The sequence below is a fragment of the Coregonus clupeaformis genome, unplaced genomic scaffold (genome assembly GCF_020615455.1).
Source record: "Coregonus clupeaformis isolate EN_2021a unplaced genomic scaffold, ASM2061545v1 scaf1435, whole genome shotgun sequence".
Lineage (NCBI taxonomy): Eukaryota > Metazoa > Chordata > Actinopteri > Salmoniformes > Salmonidae > Coregonus > Coregonus clupeaformis.
This window is the reverse complement of record NW_025534889.1, coordinates 106,895-120,914: the sequence shown is the minus strand read 5'-3', so window position 1 is coordinate 120,914 and position 14,020 is coordinate 106,895. Positions and strand designations below refer to the sequence as shown.

Genomic DNA, 14,020 nt, shown 5'->3' with positions numbered 1-14,020 from the left:
CCCTGTAATGTGTTCACCTCAGTACGCCCCTTTAAAACATGCTGAATATTAGACCTCTGAAACTACAACATCCAGACCTATTGTAAATCCAATGTAAACAGGCAGAAGCTACTCAGTTGAGGTGCTTATGATAATGAGTACATATTTTCTTGTTGCTGTGGGTAATGGTATCTGTGGGAGTCACTGTGGGTATTGGTCTCTGCTGAATTCAGATGTAAACTCCAGCTATAGGTTTGGGTTGCTCAACAGAGCCAGGGTCTAGCAAAATCTGTTGGACTGGAGCCAAGTGGAATCTGAAATGGGTGATACCAGCAACAAATGCATAGCCTACATACAGGTAACTGCCAAAATAATGGAAACACTTGAGTTAATAAGAGATACAACGCATATTGAAAGCAGGTGCTTCCACACAGGTGTGGTTTCTGAGTTAATTAATCAATTAACATCCCATCATGCTTAGGATCATGTATAAAAATGCTGGGCAGGCCATTATTTTGGCTATTATCTTGGCCACCATGGCTATGCACCCATAGGATGACAATGCCCCCATCGACAGGGCACAAGTGGTCACTGAATGGCTTGATGTGCATGAAAACGATGTAAACCATATGCCATGGCCGTCTCAGTCACCAGATCTCATCCCAATTGAACACTTATGGGAGATTCTGGAGCGGCGCCTGAGAGTGTTTTCCACCACCATCAACAGAACACCAACTGATGTTATTTCTCATGGACGAATGGTGTCGCATCCCTCCAAAAGAGTTCCAGAAACTTGTAGAATCTATGCCAAGGTGCATTGAAGCCGCTCTGGCTCGTGTTGGCCCAATGCCCTATTGAAACACTTTATGTTGATGTTTTCTTTATGTTGGCAGTTGTACATTGGGACATATCTACATAGCATTTGCAGCAATGCAGTTATGACTTCCGTAAACAAAACACTACCACCGGTGTTGTTCTGTAAAAACGGGTGTAAATGCTTAGGGAATCTGGCCAATAGTTGTACATGATACAAATCTTAAGCTCCACAGCCACTAATCCTGTCCGTGTACAGTATACCTCTCAGTCATTGGTCATTCAGTGGCATATTGGCAGCTTTAGTGGGTGTTGGGGGATGTTGTGCTGTAACAGCACAAAGGGCATTCATTGGTCTATATGGAGAGAGAAACCATCTTATGTCAGTTTCTGAGAAATAACAGATATTTGCTACAACTAAAATAGAAATATGATAAAATGGGTGGAAAATTCTTGACAACAATACACTAGAACCCTCTGTCATAAAACAGTCATTACCATGACATAACAGGTGTTATAAGACCCAAAAAACAGACCTAAACTGACATCCATTTTGACTGCTTATAACATGCCTTTATGACGAAGATTTCAAGTAACCTGTAGCCAATCCCCATTTATCAGTTGGACCCTTACGTAGGTTTGAAAACCCTAGTGCTACTTTCCTTCTCTGTCTCTCTCTCCTACCTCCCTTCAACACACTGTAAACATATACATATCAAAACATTCTCCCTGTAATCGTAATGTGCGTATTGTCATCCCTTTCAGTTCAACCAGACCTCCCCTCTCCCTGCTCCCCTTTTACAAAACTCATGACAGGCAGTCAAATAGACAGTCACAGTGAGCAAGGGAAGGGGTGTCATGCCTCTAGGGGACACAGCGTCGTCTCTGATTGGCCCGCAGTCTCTCTTTCTCTCAGACCCTCCCGCCTCCCCAACGCCGACAGACAGATGGAGACAAGACGGCGGTTCTTCCTCAGCTGACGGGACAGACCAAGCAGAAGGAGGCAGGTTTTGTCTTTCACTGTTCCACCTGTAGACTGCTCGTCTCAGAGACAGGCGCTTTGATTCCATTCATCTCCTCGAACACCAACTCTGTATAGGGTGATGGAGAGAGAGAGAGAGAGAGAGAGAGAGAGAGAGAGAGCGAGAGAAAGAAGATGAGGTGAAGAAAGAGGGATGAACAAAAGTGAGGAGGAAGAGCATTTAGGTATGGTCAAGAACACAGCGGAAAATAACTGTTAAATCTTTAAAAAGGAAAATCCCTCTTAACCTCCTCCACTCCATCCACCCTCCATCTCTCTCTCACCTTTCCACTCCTCTAGCGTGCGGTCCTTGCTCTCCAGTGTCTGGTCGTAAGGCAGGGCCTCTGGTTCGTCGTCCGGGTCGTGGTACTGGGAGAAATAAGGGTGGGAGAGAGCCTCACTGGCAGAGATACGCCCGTCACAGTCCAGAACCAGCATGCGCTTCAGTAGCTCCACAGCTGAGGGAGAGGGAGAGAGAGAGAGAGAGAGAGAGGGAGGGAGACAGAAGAATGGAGACACAGAGAGAAAGATGGAGACCGAGATTAAGATGCAGACGCAAAGAGAAAAAGCCTAACAAAGCTGCCTTATGTAATCCATAGCCTTGGGGTGACTATAGCCTTGGGTTAAAATTAGCCTCCAGCAAATTCAGTTATCGGGTATGACTCAGTCTCACCCATTGGGTTGGCTCCTCTGAATATCTTCTCTAAGTCCTGCTGGGGCATGAAGGGTAGAGACTGGATATATTTCTGAGCCTGTGAATAGGAATCAATGTACAACAACACGTGACAATGTAGACATTACAGGGCCGATTGATCCATCAATTGGGAAATCAATCATGCTACAAGCAAAATATTGAATAATCGATCATCAAATTAGTCAATCAATTACACCGATCAATGGATGTCAGGGGATCATCAGTATCATTAAAGCAATTTGCATTGCTATAGCTTCCTCATTCAAAACTAATGATCCATTCCACTTTCCCATCTCTCCCTCTATTTCTCCATCTTCTCACATGTTCAGAGGAGATCTTCTGTAGAAGGTCAGGGGTCGGCGTGCCCACCACCTCCATAATCCTCTTCAGCTGGTCGATATCTTAGATCAGGAGGGGTTCATTAAGGGCCATCATGACAGGGAAAAAGTCATTTGGTTGGCAGGACCAACTCTTTAGGTAGAACAACTGACTGAGGTTAGCCATACTTGTCTTTGCTAGAACAGGGTTCTAGTGTTAGTTTTATGCAGACAGCATACTCCTACATTTGAGGACCCAATACATACATACAAAGTAGTAAATCACATTCCTATTTGTTTCAGTCTTTAGACTCTGTATAGTGACAGCCAATACAATTCAGTCCATTGTGAACTTCCTTTCCTTTCAGTCACTCTCAATGCACCTCCCCCTCAGACAGAAAAGCTATATCTCTAGATGGGATTGTGATGCAAATCTGGGGGGAGCTGATTTGTGTCCATAGAGCAGTATTGGTGGTAACAGTGCTCAATAGTGGTTGTGGAGTGTAGTGCACTCAGTCTCAAGCCATGTCTGTGTTAGTGAAGGATACAGTCGTTGCCGGGAAACAGGACCTTCCCCTTCAGCAGCTCTCCCATGATGCATCCCACTGACCAGATATCCACTGTAACAGAGGCGTTAACATTCAGTCGTCATAACAACAGGATTTTATGATTAGCCATAACGGCACAGATATATCTAGCTAGTTTTTCTTTCTGGATAGAACTGTATGATGAAAGAGTATGTGTTTGGTTGTAATGTTAGAAGGTGTCTGGTAATATGTGGTGTGAAATTAGGATCTTGGTTTTATGTTAATTTTGGGGTTGTATGAGTGTGGATCTGTACCTGTCTGATTGTAGTGCATCCAGTTAAGCATGATCTCTGGCGCTCGGTACCAGCGAGTCGCCACGTACCCGATCATCTCATCATCCGTCTGTCTGGCCAATCCAAAGTCAAGGATCTGGGGAGAGACACAGGTTGTCATGGTGATAGCCATTTCCGAGTGGGGGAAGGTTGTGTTGTGATTGTCTGAGGCGTTGGGGAGTCGGGCGGCTGGGTCACTGGTCTTACCCTCAGCTCACAGTCCTCGTTCACTGCCACGTTACTTGGTTTCAGGTCCTGTGAGACAGACAGATGAAAAGTCAGACAGGTCAACACAAAGACTGTCTGAAGGGCAGGGAAATGAGAGGGAGAAAGCCATGTACACAGACAGACCGAAAGACAGATAGAGAGACAGACAAAGTGATGTATGGATAGGGCAGACAGATAGACAGACAGGTTGAAACATATAATGGGTTTTACAAGCTGGGTGTAAGGCTTACAAGCACATGCACCGAGAATCTCTCAACACACAATCTCTCTCTAACACACTCACACAATATGATATTATCTACTTACACACATACCGGTACATTCTAAATACAGAATTGCCTTTAAAGACAACAAAGCGCTCAGGAGAGGCAATTGCTCTCCAGGAGACAGCCTTTATCAAATGAGGGGAGGAGGAAAAATGAAAAGAGTGGGCAAGAAGAGAAGAGAAGAGAAGAGAAGAGGAAAGGAAAGCCACCACTCACTCTGTGGATCAGTCCTGCTGAATGGATGTACTGTTCAGGGGGAGACGGAAAAGGGACAGGGCAGCGGGATGGGGGGAGGAGAGAGGAAAGAAAGGAGAGAGAGAGAGAGGTCAACAGTGCGTTCCAGCATTGGCCCCTGTCTTAAAGGGTCTACATTTTTTGTTAATTCCTTGGTAACTAGGTTGGCAAGTTACTAGGCTGGCTGGTCAGTCCCCTGTTAACTGTGTTGCCTAGTGAGGCAGGCATAATGTAGCTTTCAAACTTAGCAGTATATCTGAGTTTGTGTAATCAAATGTTAAAGTACAGTATATACAGTGGGGGGGAAAGTATTTAGTCAGCCACCAATTGTGCAAGTTCTCCCACTTAAAAAGATGAGAGAGGCCTGTAGTTTTCATCATAGGTACACGTCAACTATGACAGACAAATTGAGAATTTTTTTTCCAGAAAATCACATTGTAGGATTTCTTATGAATTTATTTGCATATTATGGTGGAAAATAAGTATTTGGTCACCTACAAACAAGCAAGATTTCTGGCTCTCACAGACCTGTAACTTCTTCTTTAAGAGGCTCCTCTGTCCTCCACTCGGTACCTGTATTAATGGCACCTGTTTGAACTTGTTATCAGTATAAAAGACACCTGTCCACAACCTCAAACAGTCACACTCCAAACTCCACTATGGCCAAGACCAAAGAGCTGTCAAAGGACACCAGAAACAAAATTGTAGACCTGCACCAGGCTGGGGAAGACTGAATCTGCAATAGGTAAGCAGCTTGGTTTGAAGAAATCAACTGTGGGAGCATTATTAGGAAATGGAAGACATACAAGACCACTGATAATCTCCCTCGATCTGGGGCTCCACGCAAGATCTCACCCCGTGGGGTCAAAATGATCACAAGAACGGTGAGCAAAAATCCCAGAACCACACGGGGGGGACCTAGTGAATGACCTGCAGAGAGCTGGGACCAAAGTAACAAAGCCTACCATCAGTAACACACTACGCCGCCAGGGACTCAAATCCTGCAGTGCAAGATGTGTCCCCTGCTTAAGCCAGTACATGTCCAGGCCCGTCTGAAGTTTGCTAGAGTGCATTTGGATGATCCAGAAGAGGATTGGGAGAATGTCATATGGTCAGATGAAACCAAAATATAACTTTTTGGTAAAAACTCAACTTGTCGTGTTTGGAGGACAAAGAATGCTGAGTTGCATCCAAAGAACACCATACCTACTGTGAAGCATGGGGGTGGAAGCATCATGCTTTGGGGCTGTTTTTCTGCAAAGGGACCAGGACGACTGATCTGTGTAAAGGAAAGAATGAATGGGGCCATGTATCGTAAGATTTTGAGTGAAAACCTCCTTCCATCAGCAAGGGCATTGAAGATGAAACGTGGCTGGGTCTTTCAGCATGACAATGATCCCAAACACACCGCCCGGGCAACGAAGGAGTGGGTTCGTAAGAAGCATTTCAAGGTCCTGGAGTGGCCTAGCCGGTCTCCAGATCTCAACCCCCATAGAAAATCTTTGGAGGGAGTTGAAAGTCCGTGTTGCCCAGCGACAGCCCCAAAACATCACTGCTCTAGAGGAGATCTGCATGGAGGAATGGGCCAAAATACCAGCAACAGTGTATGAAAACCTTGTGAAGACTTACAGAAAACGTTTGACCTGTGTCATTGCCAACAAAGGGTATATAACAAAGTATTGAGAAACTTTTGTTATTGACCAAATACTTATTTTCCACCATAATTTGCAAATAAATTCATGAAAAATCCTACAATGTGATTTTTTTCTCATTTTGTACCTATGATGAAAATTACAGGCCTCTCTCATCTTTTTAAGTGGGAGAACTTGCACAATTGGTGGCTGACAAAATACTTTTTTCCCCCACTGTATACCATTTCAGAGGATGTTAAGGCATGTTCTAGTAAATTATAGCCAATAGTTTTATAGTAAAATAAGGATCTTGATGGTGTTTGAGGTTCAATTGTGGCATCTTGAAATACTTAACAGCTGTTTTTGTGAGTAAAAACAATTATAATCAGGGAAGGTTGCTGTGTACTGTCAGTGTATGGGATAGTATGTAAAAAAATTGTTTTACCTTGAGGCCTCTGAGCAGCTGGTAAATAAGGAACTGCACATGCTCATCAGAGAGACGTTGGAATTTGACTATGTTGTTCAGGTCTGCCCCCATCAGATTAGTTACCAGGTATCTGGGAAGAGGAGGAGGAGGGGACTTTTAGAACAGTGCGTGGTGATGTTCCAGTTCAGTTATACAGTACATGCCTTGAATCATGGTGAAAAGCTCTATTTAAATGCAATATGTCATCATCAGAATAATCATGACAGTATAATTACTGTATGCGGTATGTTGGACATCTTTCAGTAGTCACTCACACTTCATGGAAGTCCTCTAGCGATGCAGCAGGGGAGAATACATCCAGTAGTCCTATTACCTGTTGAGGGAGGGGGTTGACGCCAAAGTGTTACAACTCTATTGTGCATTATCAAGGTAATTTAGGTCAGCTTGCCAACACAGGAGGGCTTCATCCACTCCTTACTCACATTCTCATGTTTCATGTGCTTGAGTAGCCGGAGCTCCCGGTACGAGCGCCTGCTGTGGATAAGGGACTGGAAAGGCCGAGACAGCTTCTTCACCGCAACCTTCTGTCGTAGCCGTACATCATATGCTGAGCTGTGGGGAGGAGAGAGAGGGGGCGAGAGAGAGAGAGAGAGAGAGAGAGAGAGAGAGAGAGAGAGAGAGAGAGAGAGAGAGAGAGAGAGAGAGAGAGAGAGAGAGAGAGAGAGAGAGAGAGAGAGAGAGAGAGAGAGAGAGAGAGAGAGAGAGAGAGAGAGAGGAGAGAGAGAGAGAGAGAGAGAGAGAGAGAGAGAGAGAGAGAGAAGAGAGAGAGGAGAGAGAGAGAGAGAGAGAGAGAGAGAGAGAGAGAGAGAGAGAGAGAGAGAGAGATGGCAGGAGAAATGAGATGGCAGGAGAAATGGGTGATGGGGAGAGAGAAGGTAGAGATGGAGAGAAAGATGAGCGACAGCAGATTACAAAATGAAATGAATTGCTTCTAAACATGTTGCTCATTAAATTATTACATTCATTATTGTCTCCTTTGAAGTGCAAATGTATGTCTGAATAGTGTATTGGTGTTGCGCTGCCGTCTCTGTTGTTGACTGTGTTATTTCTACTTTGGCAGCATTTGGAGCAACATCTTACTCAATTCAGATGTTGCACAGAGAGAAGGAGTGTTAGGGGAAATTAAAAAGAGACTAGGCAATAACATTATAGAGAGATGGAGAGACAAAGGAGTGTAGAAAGAGTAGAGAAGGTCAGAGAGAGATTGAGGGAGAGCAAGAGATGAGGGAGGGGACAGGAAGTACCAGACAGGAAATAAAAATGTTTGAGAAATCGAAAGGAAAGAAGAAGGAGATGATAAAGAGGAAATGTGAATGTGAAGAAAAGAGGAAGGCGAGGCAGCACAGTGCGCACAACGCCACGAGAAGCTAAAACAACATTCATGTAAATCACTTTCATTATCAACCTGACCTCTAACCCCTTTAACCAGACTGCGAGGAGTACTACACCATTACTATGTCGTTACCTGCTGCCTGCCATGTGTACAACACAAGGCCATGCCTACACCGTAACCAGACCGCATCGCCTTCAGAAAAGGCCAAGTGCATTCATTTCATTTACAGCCACAGAAGCACCTGCTGGCGCCCCAGATGCCCCTGTTAAATGTTAGCCAAACAGGCAGCTAGCATACCATCATCTCTCCATGACACAAGCCAGACCACTCCGTCCCTCAAGCACACGCACACGCACACACACACACACACACACACACACACACACACACCCACACACACACACACACACACACACCAGTCCTCTGCCATCTCATCTTCCATACATGGCTGTCCACCTCGCTGCCCACAACTCCACAGGCAGGCTATGCATCGATTTCCGCCACTGACTCTGTCTTCCATCTCAGAATGTTTTATCAGCTGTTACAGTAATGCACCTCCGGTTTCAAAAACAGAATGAGTGGGTGAGGGGGAAGGGTGGCGTAAAAGGCAGCGCAATATCTGATGCAAAGTGATTCTGCTTTTTCTCTATCTCACTCTCTCTCTCTCTTCATCTAGCTATCTATATTGACTTCAGTCTTCTGCATATAAAATAATTCAAAGGAAAAAGTGGGGCATACATGAAAGCATCTGTTTGCACCTAGAATTCAAAATGAAGGACGCTTGCTTTTATTCTCCAGCATCTTGCTCCCCAAAGCAGCTTGCATGTTAATACTGTTAGACAGTCCCATGTACTTGAGATTCTATTTCATGTGTGCTTTCATTCGAGCGCTTCGGCGGCCATCGCTTGTCCTCTCACGTTGTAAACAAACTCTGCATAACAACGTCGGCTAAATGGCACCAAAGTGACATGATAATAGCTCTTTAAGCAGCCAAGCCCCTACAAACAAATGCATATAGATATGCCATCTCCAATGTTACACAATGTGCTGACAAATACCATACACTCACAGTAGCCATGATTTGCATAGTGTTGCTGCAACAGTTTAAATGGGCACATGGAAATGAGTTATTTTGACTAAATGAAACAAGCGCAAACATTTGCACAACGCTATATTACTGTTACATAACGTTACACCAACAAACTGTTTCCCAGTTCCATTGTGAAGAATATGATCTGCATCATGGACAAGTTCTAAACCCATCAGTCAGAACGATTTAGAGTTATATTACTGGCCAAGACGTTCCAACTTCATTGCAGAAGACAGATGGAAGGAAAAGTAACCATTGAGATTGAATTAGGGGTTTGCAGTCTGCAAGCTGAGAGGGAAATGAGAAATGATAGGACTTGGGAAAGCTAAGGGAAGTGCCAGAACGATGTCTCAAGAATGACAACTATTGTCATTACGTGTGACTGATGTTTTGCAGTCTATGAAAAGCTTTCCAGTTATTGGAATAAAGTCTATTTGAAGTAGCAACCACATTTGTGAAAATCTCAGACATTCCAATGCATTTTAAATGTGCATATTCATTCAGATATGATTTTTGATGTCTACTGGTATAATGATGGAAAACTAATACATGTGTCTATGTGATGTTCTGCATGGTATGCAGTCAATGTGTGATATGAGTCTGCTTTAGTGCATGTATGATAATACCTCTGTCTGATGGCTACACCATTGAGAGCAGCTTGGCTGGCTGCATCACCGCTTGGTATGGCAGCTGCTTGGCATCCGACCATAAGGCGCTACATAGGGTAGTGCGTATGGCCCAGTACATCACTGGGGCCAAGCTCCATGCCATCCAGGACCTCTATACCAGGCGGTATCAGAGGAAGGCCCTAAAAATTGTCAAAGACTCCAGCCACCCAAGTCATAGACTGTTCTATCTGCTACCGCAGGGCAAGCAGTACTGGAGCACCAAGTCTAGGACCAAAAGGCTCCTGAACAGCTTCTACCCCCAAGCCATAAGATTGCTGAACAGTTAATCAAATGGCTACACTGACTATTTGCCAGTGGTGTAAAGTACTTAAGTATAAATACTTTAAAGTACTACTTAAGTCGTTTTTTGGGGTATCTGTACTTTACTTTACTATTTATATTTTTGACTACTTTTACTTTTACTTCACTACATTCCTAAAGAAAATTATGTAATTTTTACTCCATACATTTCCCCTGACACCCAAAGGTACTCGTTACATTTTGAATGCTTAGCAGGACAGAAAATGGTAAAATTCACACACTTATCAAGAGAACATCCCTGGTCATCCCTACAGCCTCTGATCTGGCAGACTCACTAAGCACAAATGCTTTGTTTGTAAATGATGTCTGAGTGTTGGAGTGTGACCCTGGCTATCCGTAAATAATGAATTTTACATTATTTATACTTGTACTTTTACTTTTGATACTTAAGTATATTTTAGCAACTACATTTACTTTTGATACTTAAGTATATTTAAAACCAAATACTTTTAGACTTTTACTCAAGTAGTATTTTACTGGTTGACTTTCACTTTTACTTTAGTCATTTTCTATTAAGGTATCTTTACTTTTACTAAAGTATGATAATTGGGTACTTTTACCACAACTGCTATTTGCATTGACCCCCTTTTTATTTGCACTGACTCTCTTGCACTGGCTCTATGCACACTCACTGGACTACCCACACACTCACACATACTACACTGACACTCCAACACACACACACACACACACACACACTGCATATGCTCACACACACAAAACACACGCACACATGCATATTGACGCAAACACACACACACACACACACACACACACACACACACACACACACACACACAGAGATAGACACACTTTCACACTCTTTCACACTCTTCACATACGCTGCTGCTACTCTGTTTATCATCTATCCTGATTGCCTAGTCACTTTTACCCCTACCTACATGCACATGCTGTATTACCTCAACTACCTCGTACCCCTGCACGTTGACTCTGTACCGGTGCTCCTTGTATATAGCCTCATTATTGTTATTTCATTGTGTTACTATTTCCTTTTTTTATTTAGCTAATTGTTCTTACTTTTTAACTCTGCATTGTTGGGAAAGGGCTCGTAAGTAAGCATTTCACGGTAAAGTCTACATCTGTTGTATTAGGCGCATGTGACAAATATTTGATTTTGATTTGATTTGATCTGATATGCATTAAATGAGCCTTTCTGATCAGATCCTTGACCTCAGGCAAACAAACTCAGGAGGCTTTGCAGGGAGATTGAGGAGTACCACGGATTAATATAATGACTCCAATTCTCCTCTGTATCCTCAGAAGTAATGTCCCTGGATCCCCAAGGCTCTCCCAGTCCCAACCCCCTATAAAATATCTCCCCAATTCCCAAACCCCCATCATCACCCCTCACCCCACCCCTCTACTCATCAATCAGCTCTGCCATGGAGAAGACGGTGACAATGGCTGGAGCTCAGCCTGAACAATGCAGGGCTCAGAGACAGAGAGAGAGAGAAAGAGAAAGAGAGAGGGAGATGGTGTGCAGGAATGTCAGTGTCCTTGCTGGCTAGACTGGTACTATGAGCAGTGGTGCCATTTTGTAGGTGTAGCAGATCACATGACTGCATTGCTCTGCATCTTGGTTGATGGTGTATTACATGTGTTTGTGAATCCACACAAATAATGTGTTTTTGTTTTTAACTGTAGAGAATCGTATTGGTCAAAAGAAGCAGACAAAGGATATTCTTTGTCTGAGTTGTTGCTAGAGCAACGCTATCATGTCTATCTACTCAGCTTCCAAGGTGTTCATCAAACCAAACAGACATAACTGCACCGATTTCACCATGATTTCTCAGTGGAGTAGTAAAACACTGCAGTACTTCCCATCAATCAGCTAGGCTAAGCTTCCATTAAATATAATTGACCAATTAAGGCCTTAGCTATTGCTTGAGCTAACATGCAGTTTCTGTGCCTCCCTTCTCTTCCATGTCTGCTGCATCACAGATGTCTGTTGTCTGTCTCCCTGGGCTGATCCTCAGAAGATCACATCCTCGCTTCCCTCTGCCCTAGAAGATGCAAAAGCATTGGATTGACAGGCCATGGTTAGCTGTTTTACCAGCATATAAACCAGAAAGAGAGCTGTGGCCACAATGTAAATCTAATCTATCTACCAGTGCTGTTACAGTAAAAGCAGATATTGAAACCGCCAAGCACTTCATATCCCTTCCCATGCATGGATCAATATGAATTGCGTGTATGACACTCAAGCCGAGGTGCACACATCACCATGACACCTCGTCATGGCAACGGTGTCTCTTCTCCCACAACAGACCAAAAACAAGGAAATATTGCCCAACCCACTTATGAGAAAAGAGGGACTTGTTCATGTGGAAATCTAGCCTATAAAAACCACCTCAATGGGCTAGACAGCTCTCTGTGTGTGTGTGTGTGTGTGTGTGTGTGTGTGTGTGTGTGTGTGTGTGTGTGTGTGTGTGTGTGTGTGTGTGTGTGTGTGTGTGTGTGTGTGTGTGTGTGTGTGTGTGTGTGGAGGAGTGGAGGAGATCAGGTTGTGAAATTGAAGTCTGTTTTTCCAGTAAACTAACTGGTGGTCATGAATACAATGTTGAGATATCTTCCCTAGGTCCCTCTTCACTGTCTGAAGTGAACATGCGCATATATCCAAACAATGAAAGTCTGTAAGTGCATAACAGGACAAATGTCTGAAAATATATATATATATATATATATTTGCAGTCAGCAACACTGAGGTGGCCCCTGCACATGCCCATGGCTATCCAGATGTTATGCATCCTCCAGTTGTTCAGTGCCGATCCCCCCGAAGTGCTCTCCCTGTTATTAGTAGCCCAAAAAGCCTTACAGAAACTCAATTTATCCTATTGAGAACTGTCACGATTCAGAGGATCTCCCGTAGCGCGTGGTTGCAGGCGCGATGTGCCGATAACTCCTTGTTGTTTCCTTTCGGTATGGGAATCGTATAGGGCGGACTGAATCAGCTACTGTACATGCGAAGCATAAGGTGTTTAAAGCCTCGGCACCGAGAGGCAACAACTGCAGTCAGTCTGCGGTTGGACTGTTGACGCCGAGTATTTGGGAATGGTGTCAACGACAGATAAATCAATCAAATTGGAAACGTAGCCTATATGACAGCATCATATTGATACAAATAGAGTAGTCTAGTAAATCCACATTGAACAAACATGAAAATAACATTGATGATTTTCTCGTGCATAACAACTAAAATATCTAGACTACATGAACATGAATTATATTACGCTATTTTAATTTAAATCGGCCTAATAACAATAAAAACAACCTCATTAATAATAACAATAGGCTGGCAATTGCACAATAATAATGAGAATAGGCTATGAATAGGCCTAATGTTTTTCCAATATGATCCAATAATGCATATTCATAATACAAATCATAAGGCTAAATTATGTTTTCCCTCTGTATTGTATGGTGTGTATGGACTTTGCAGCCTCGCCCCTCCCTCTTTCATATAGCCTACTCACCATACCGAACCGTAGGCCCCCGAGCCCACGGGAGTCAGGTTCTGGTACCGCTCGGGAACCTCCCATACAGTCTTGTTCAGCTCCTGCCGATAGTAGCCTGGTCTGGCCGACATTTTTACCGTAAATAAAATGAGCTTTCAGGACTGGACTGATAGCTCTGTCTGCACTATCCGCTGTAATTGTCTCCGACTGAGTGCACAGAGGGGAGCTGCTGGCCGTCTCTCTCGCTCTCTCTCGCTCGCTCCCCCGCTCTCTCGCTCTCTCGCTCTCTTTCGCTCTCTCTCGCTCTCTCTCGCTCTCTCTCGCTCTCGATATTTCTGAGAAGGGGATAGTGTAAGTAGAGATAGAGCTGGTAATAGATTCTGAGCACGACTCTCAGACATGGGGGGTGCTTAGTGGAAAGGTGGGATGAGATAGGGGAGCGATTCCTCTCATTAATCTATTAGGATAGGCTACTGTAAATAATATAGTTACCCATAGCCTATGTAAACCTTATCATTTCCCTCAAAATGCATGTTTTTTCAAAGCTCAGCGGTTCAATTGATTAGAGTTTATGGCACATTGTTGCATCAATATAGCCCATCA

The 14,020-nt window shown here is 43.8% G+C and overlaps 1 protein-coding gene across 2 annotated transcripts; it reads right to left on the bottom strand.

The window, feature by feature from the left end:
• Positions 1-1,326: 1,326 nt before the first annotated feature.
• Positions 1,327-13,681, bottom strand: LOC121548693 (mitogen-activated protein kinase 11). 2 transcript variants are annotated; one of them, XM_041860223.2, is made up of 12 exons: positions 13,436-13,681; positions 6,952-7,081; positions 6,784-6,842; positions 6,488-6,599; positions 4,394-4,423; positions 3,891-3,938; positions 3,666-3,780; positions 3,373-3,444; positions 2,829-2,908; positions 2,487-2,565; positions 2,098-2,271; positions 1,327-1,883 (listed from the first exon to the last, which is right to left on the bottom strand). In XM_041860223.2, the coding sequence occupies exons 1-12, from the start codon at positions 13,546-13,548 to the stop codon at positions 1,810-1,812; spliced, it is 1,086 nt and encodes a 361-aa protein (XP_041716157.2). In that variant the 5' UTR covers positions 13,549-13,681; the 3' UTR covers positions 1,327-1,809. The 2 variants fall into 2 exon arrangements, with proteins under 2 accessions (XP_041716157.2, XP_041716163.2); XM_041860229.2 differs by lacking the exon at positions 13,436-13,681 and adding an exon at positions 9,579-9,678.
• Positions 13,682-14,020: the final 339 nt, after the last annotated feature.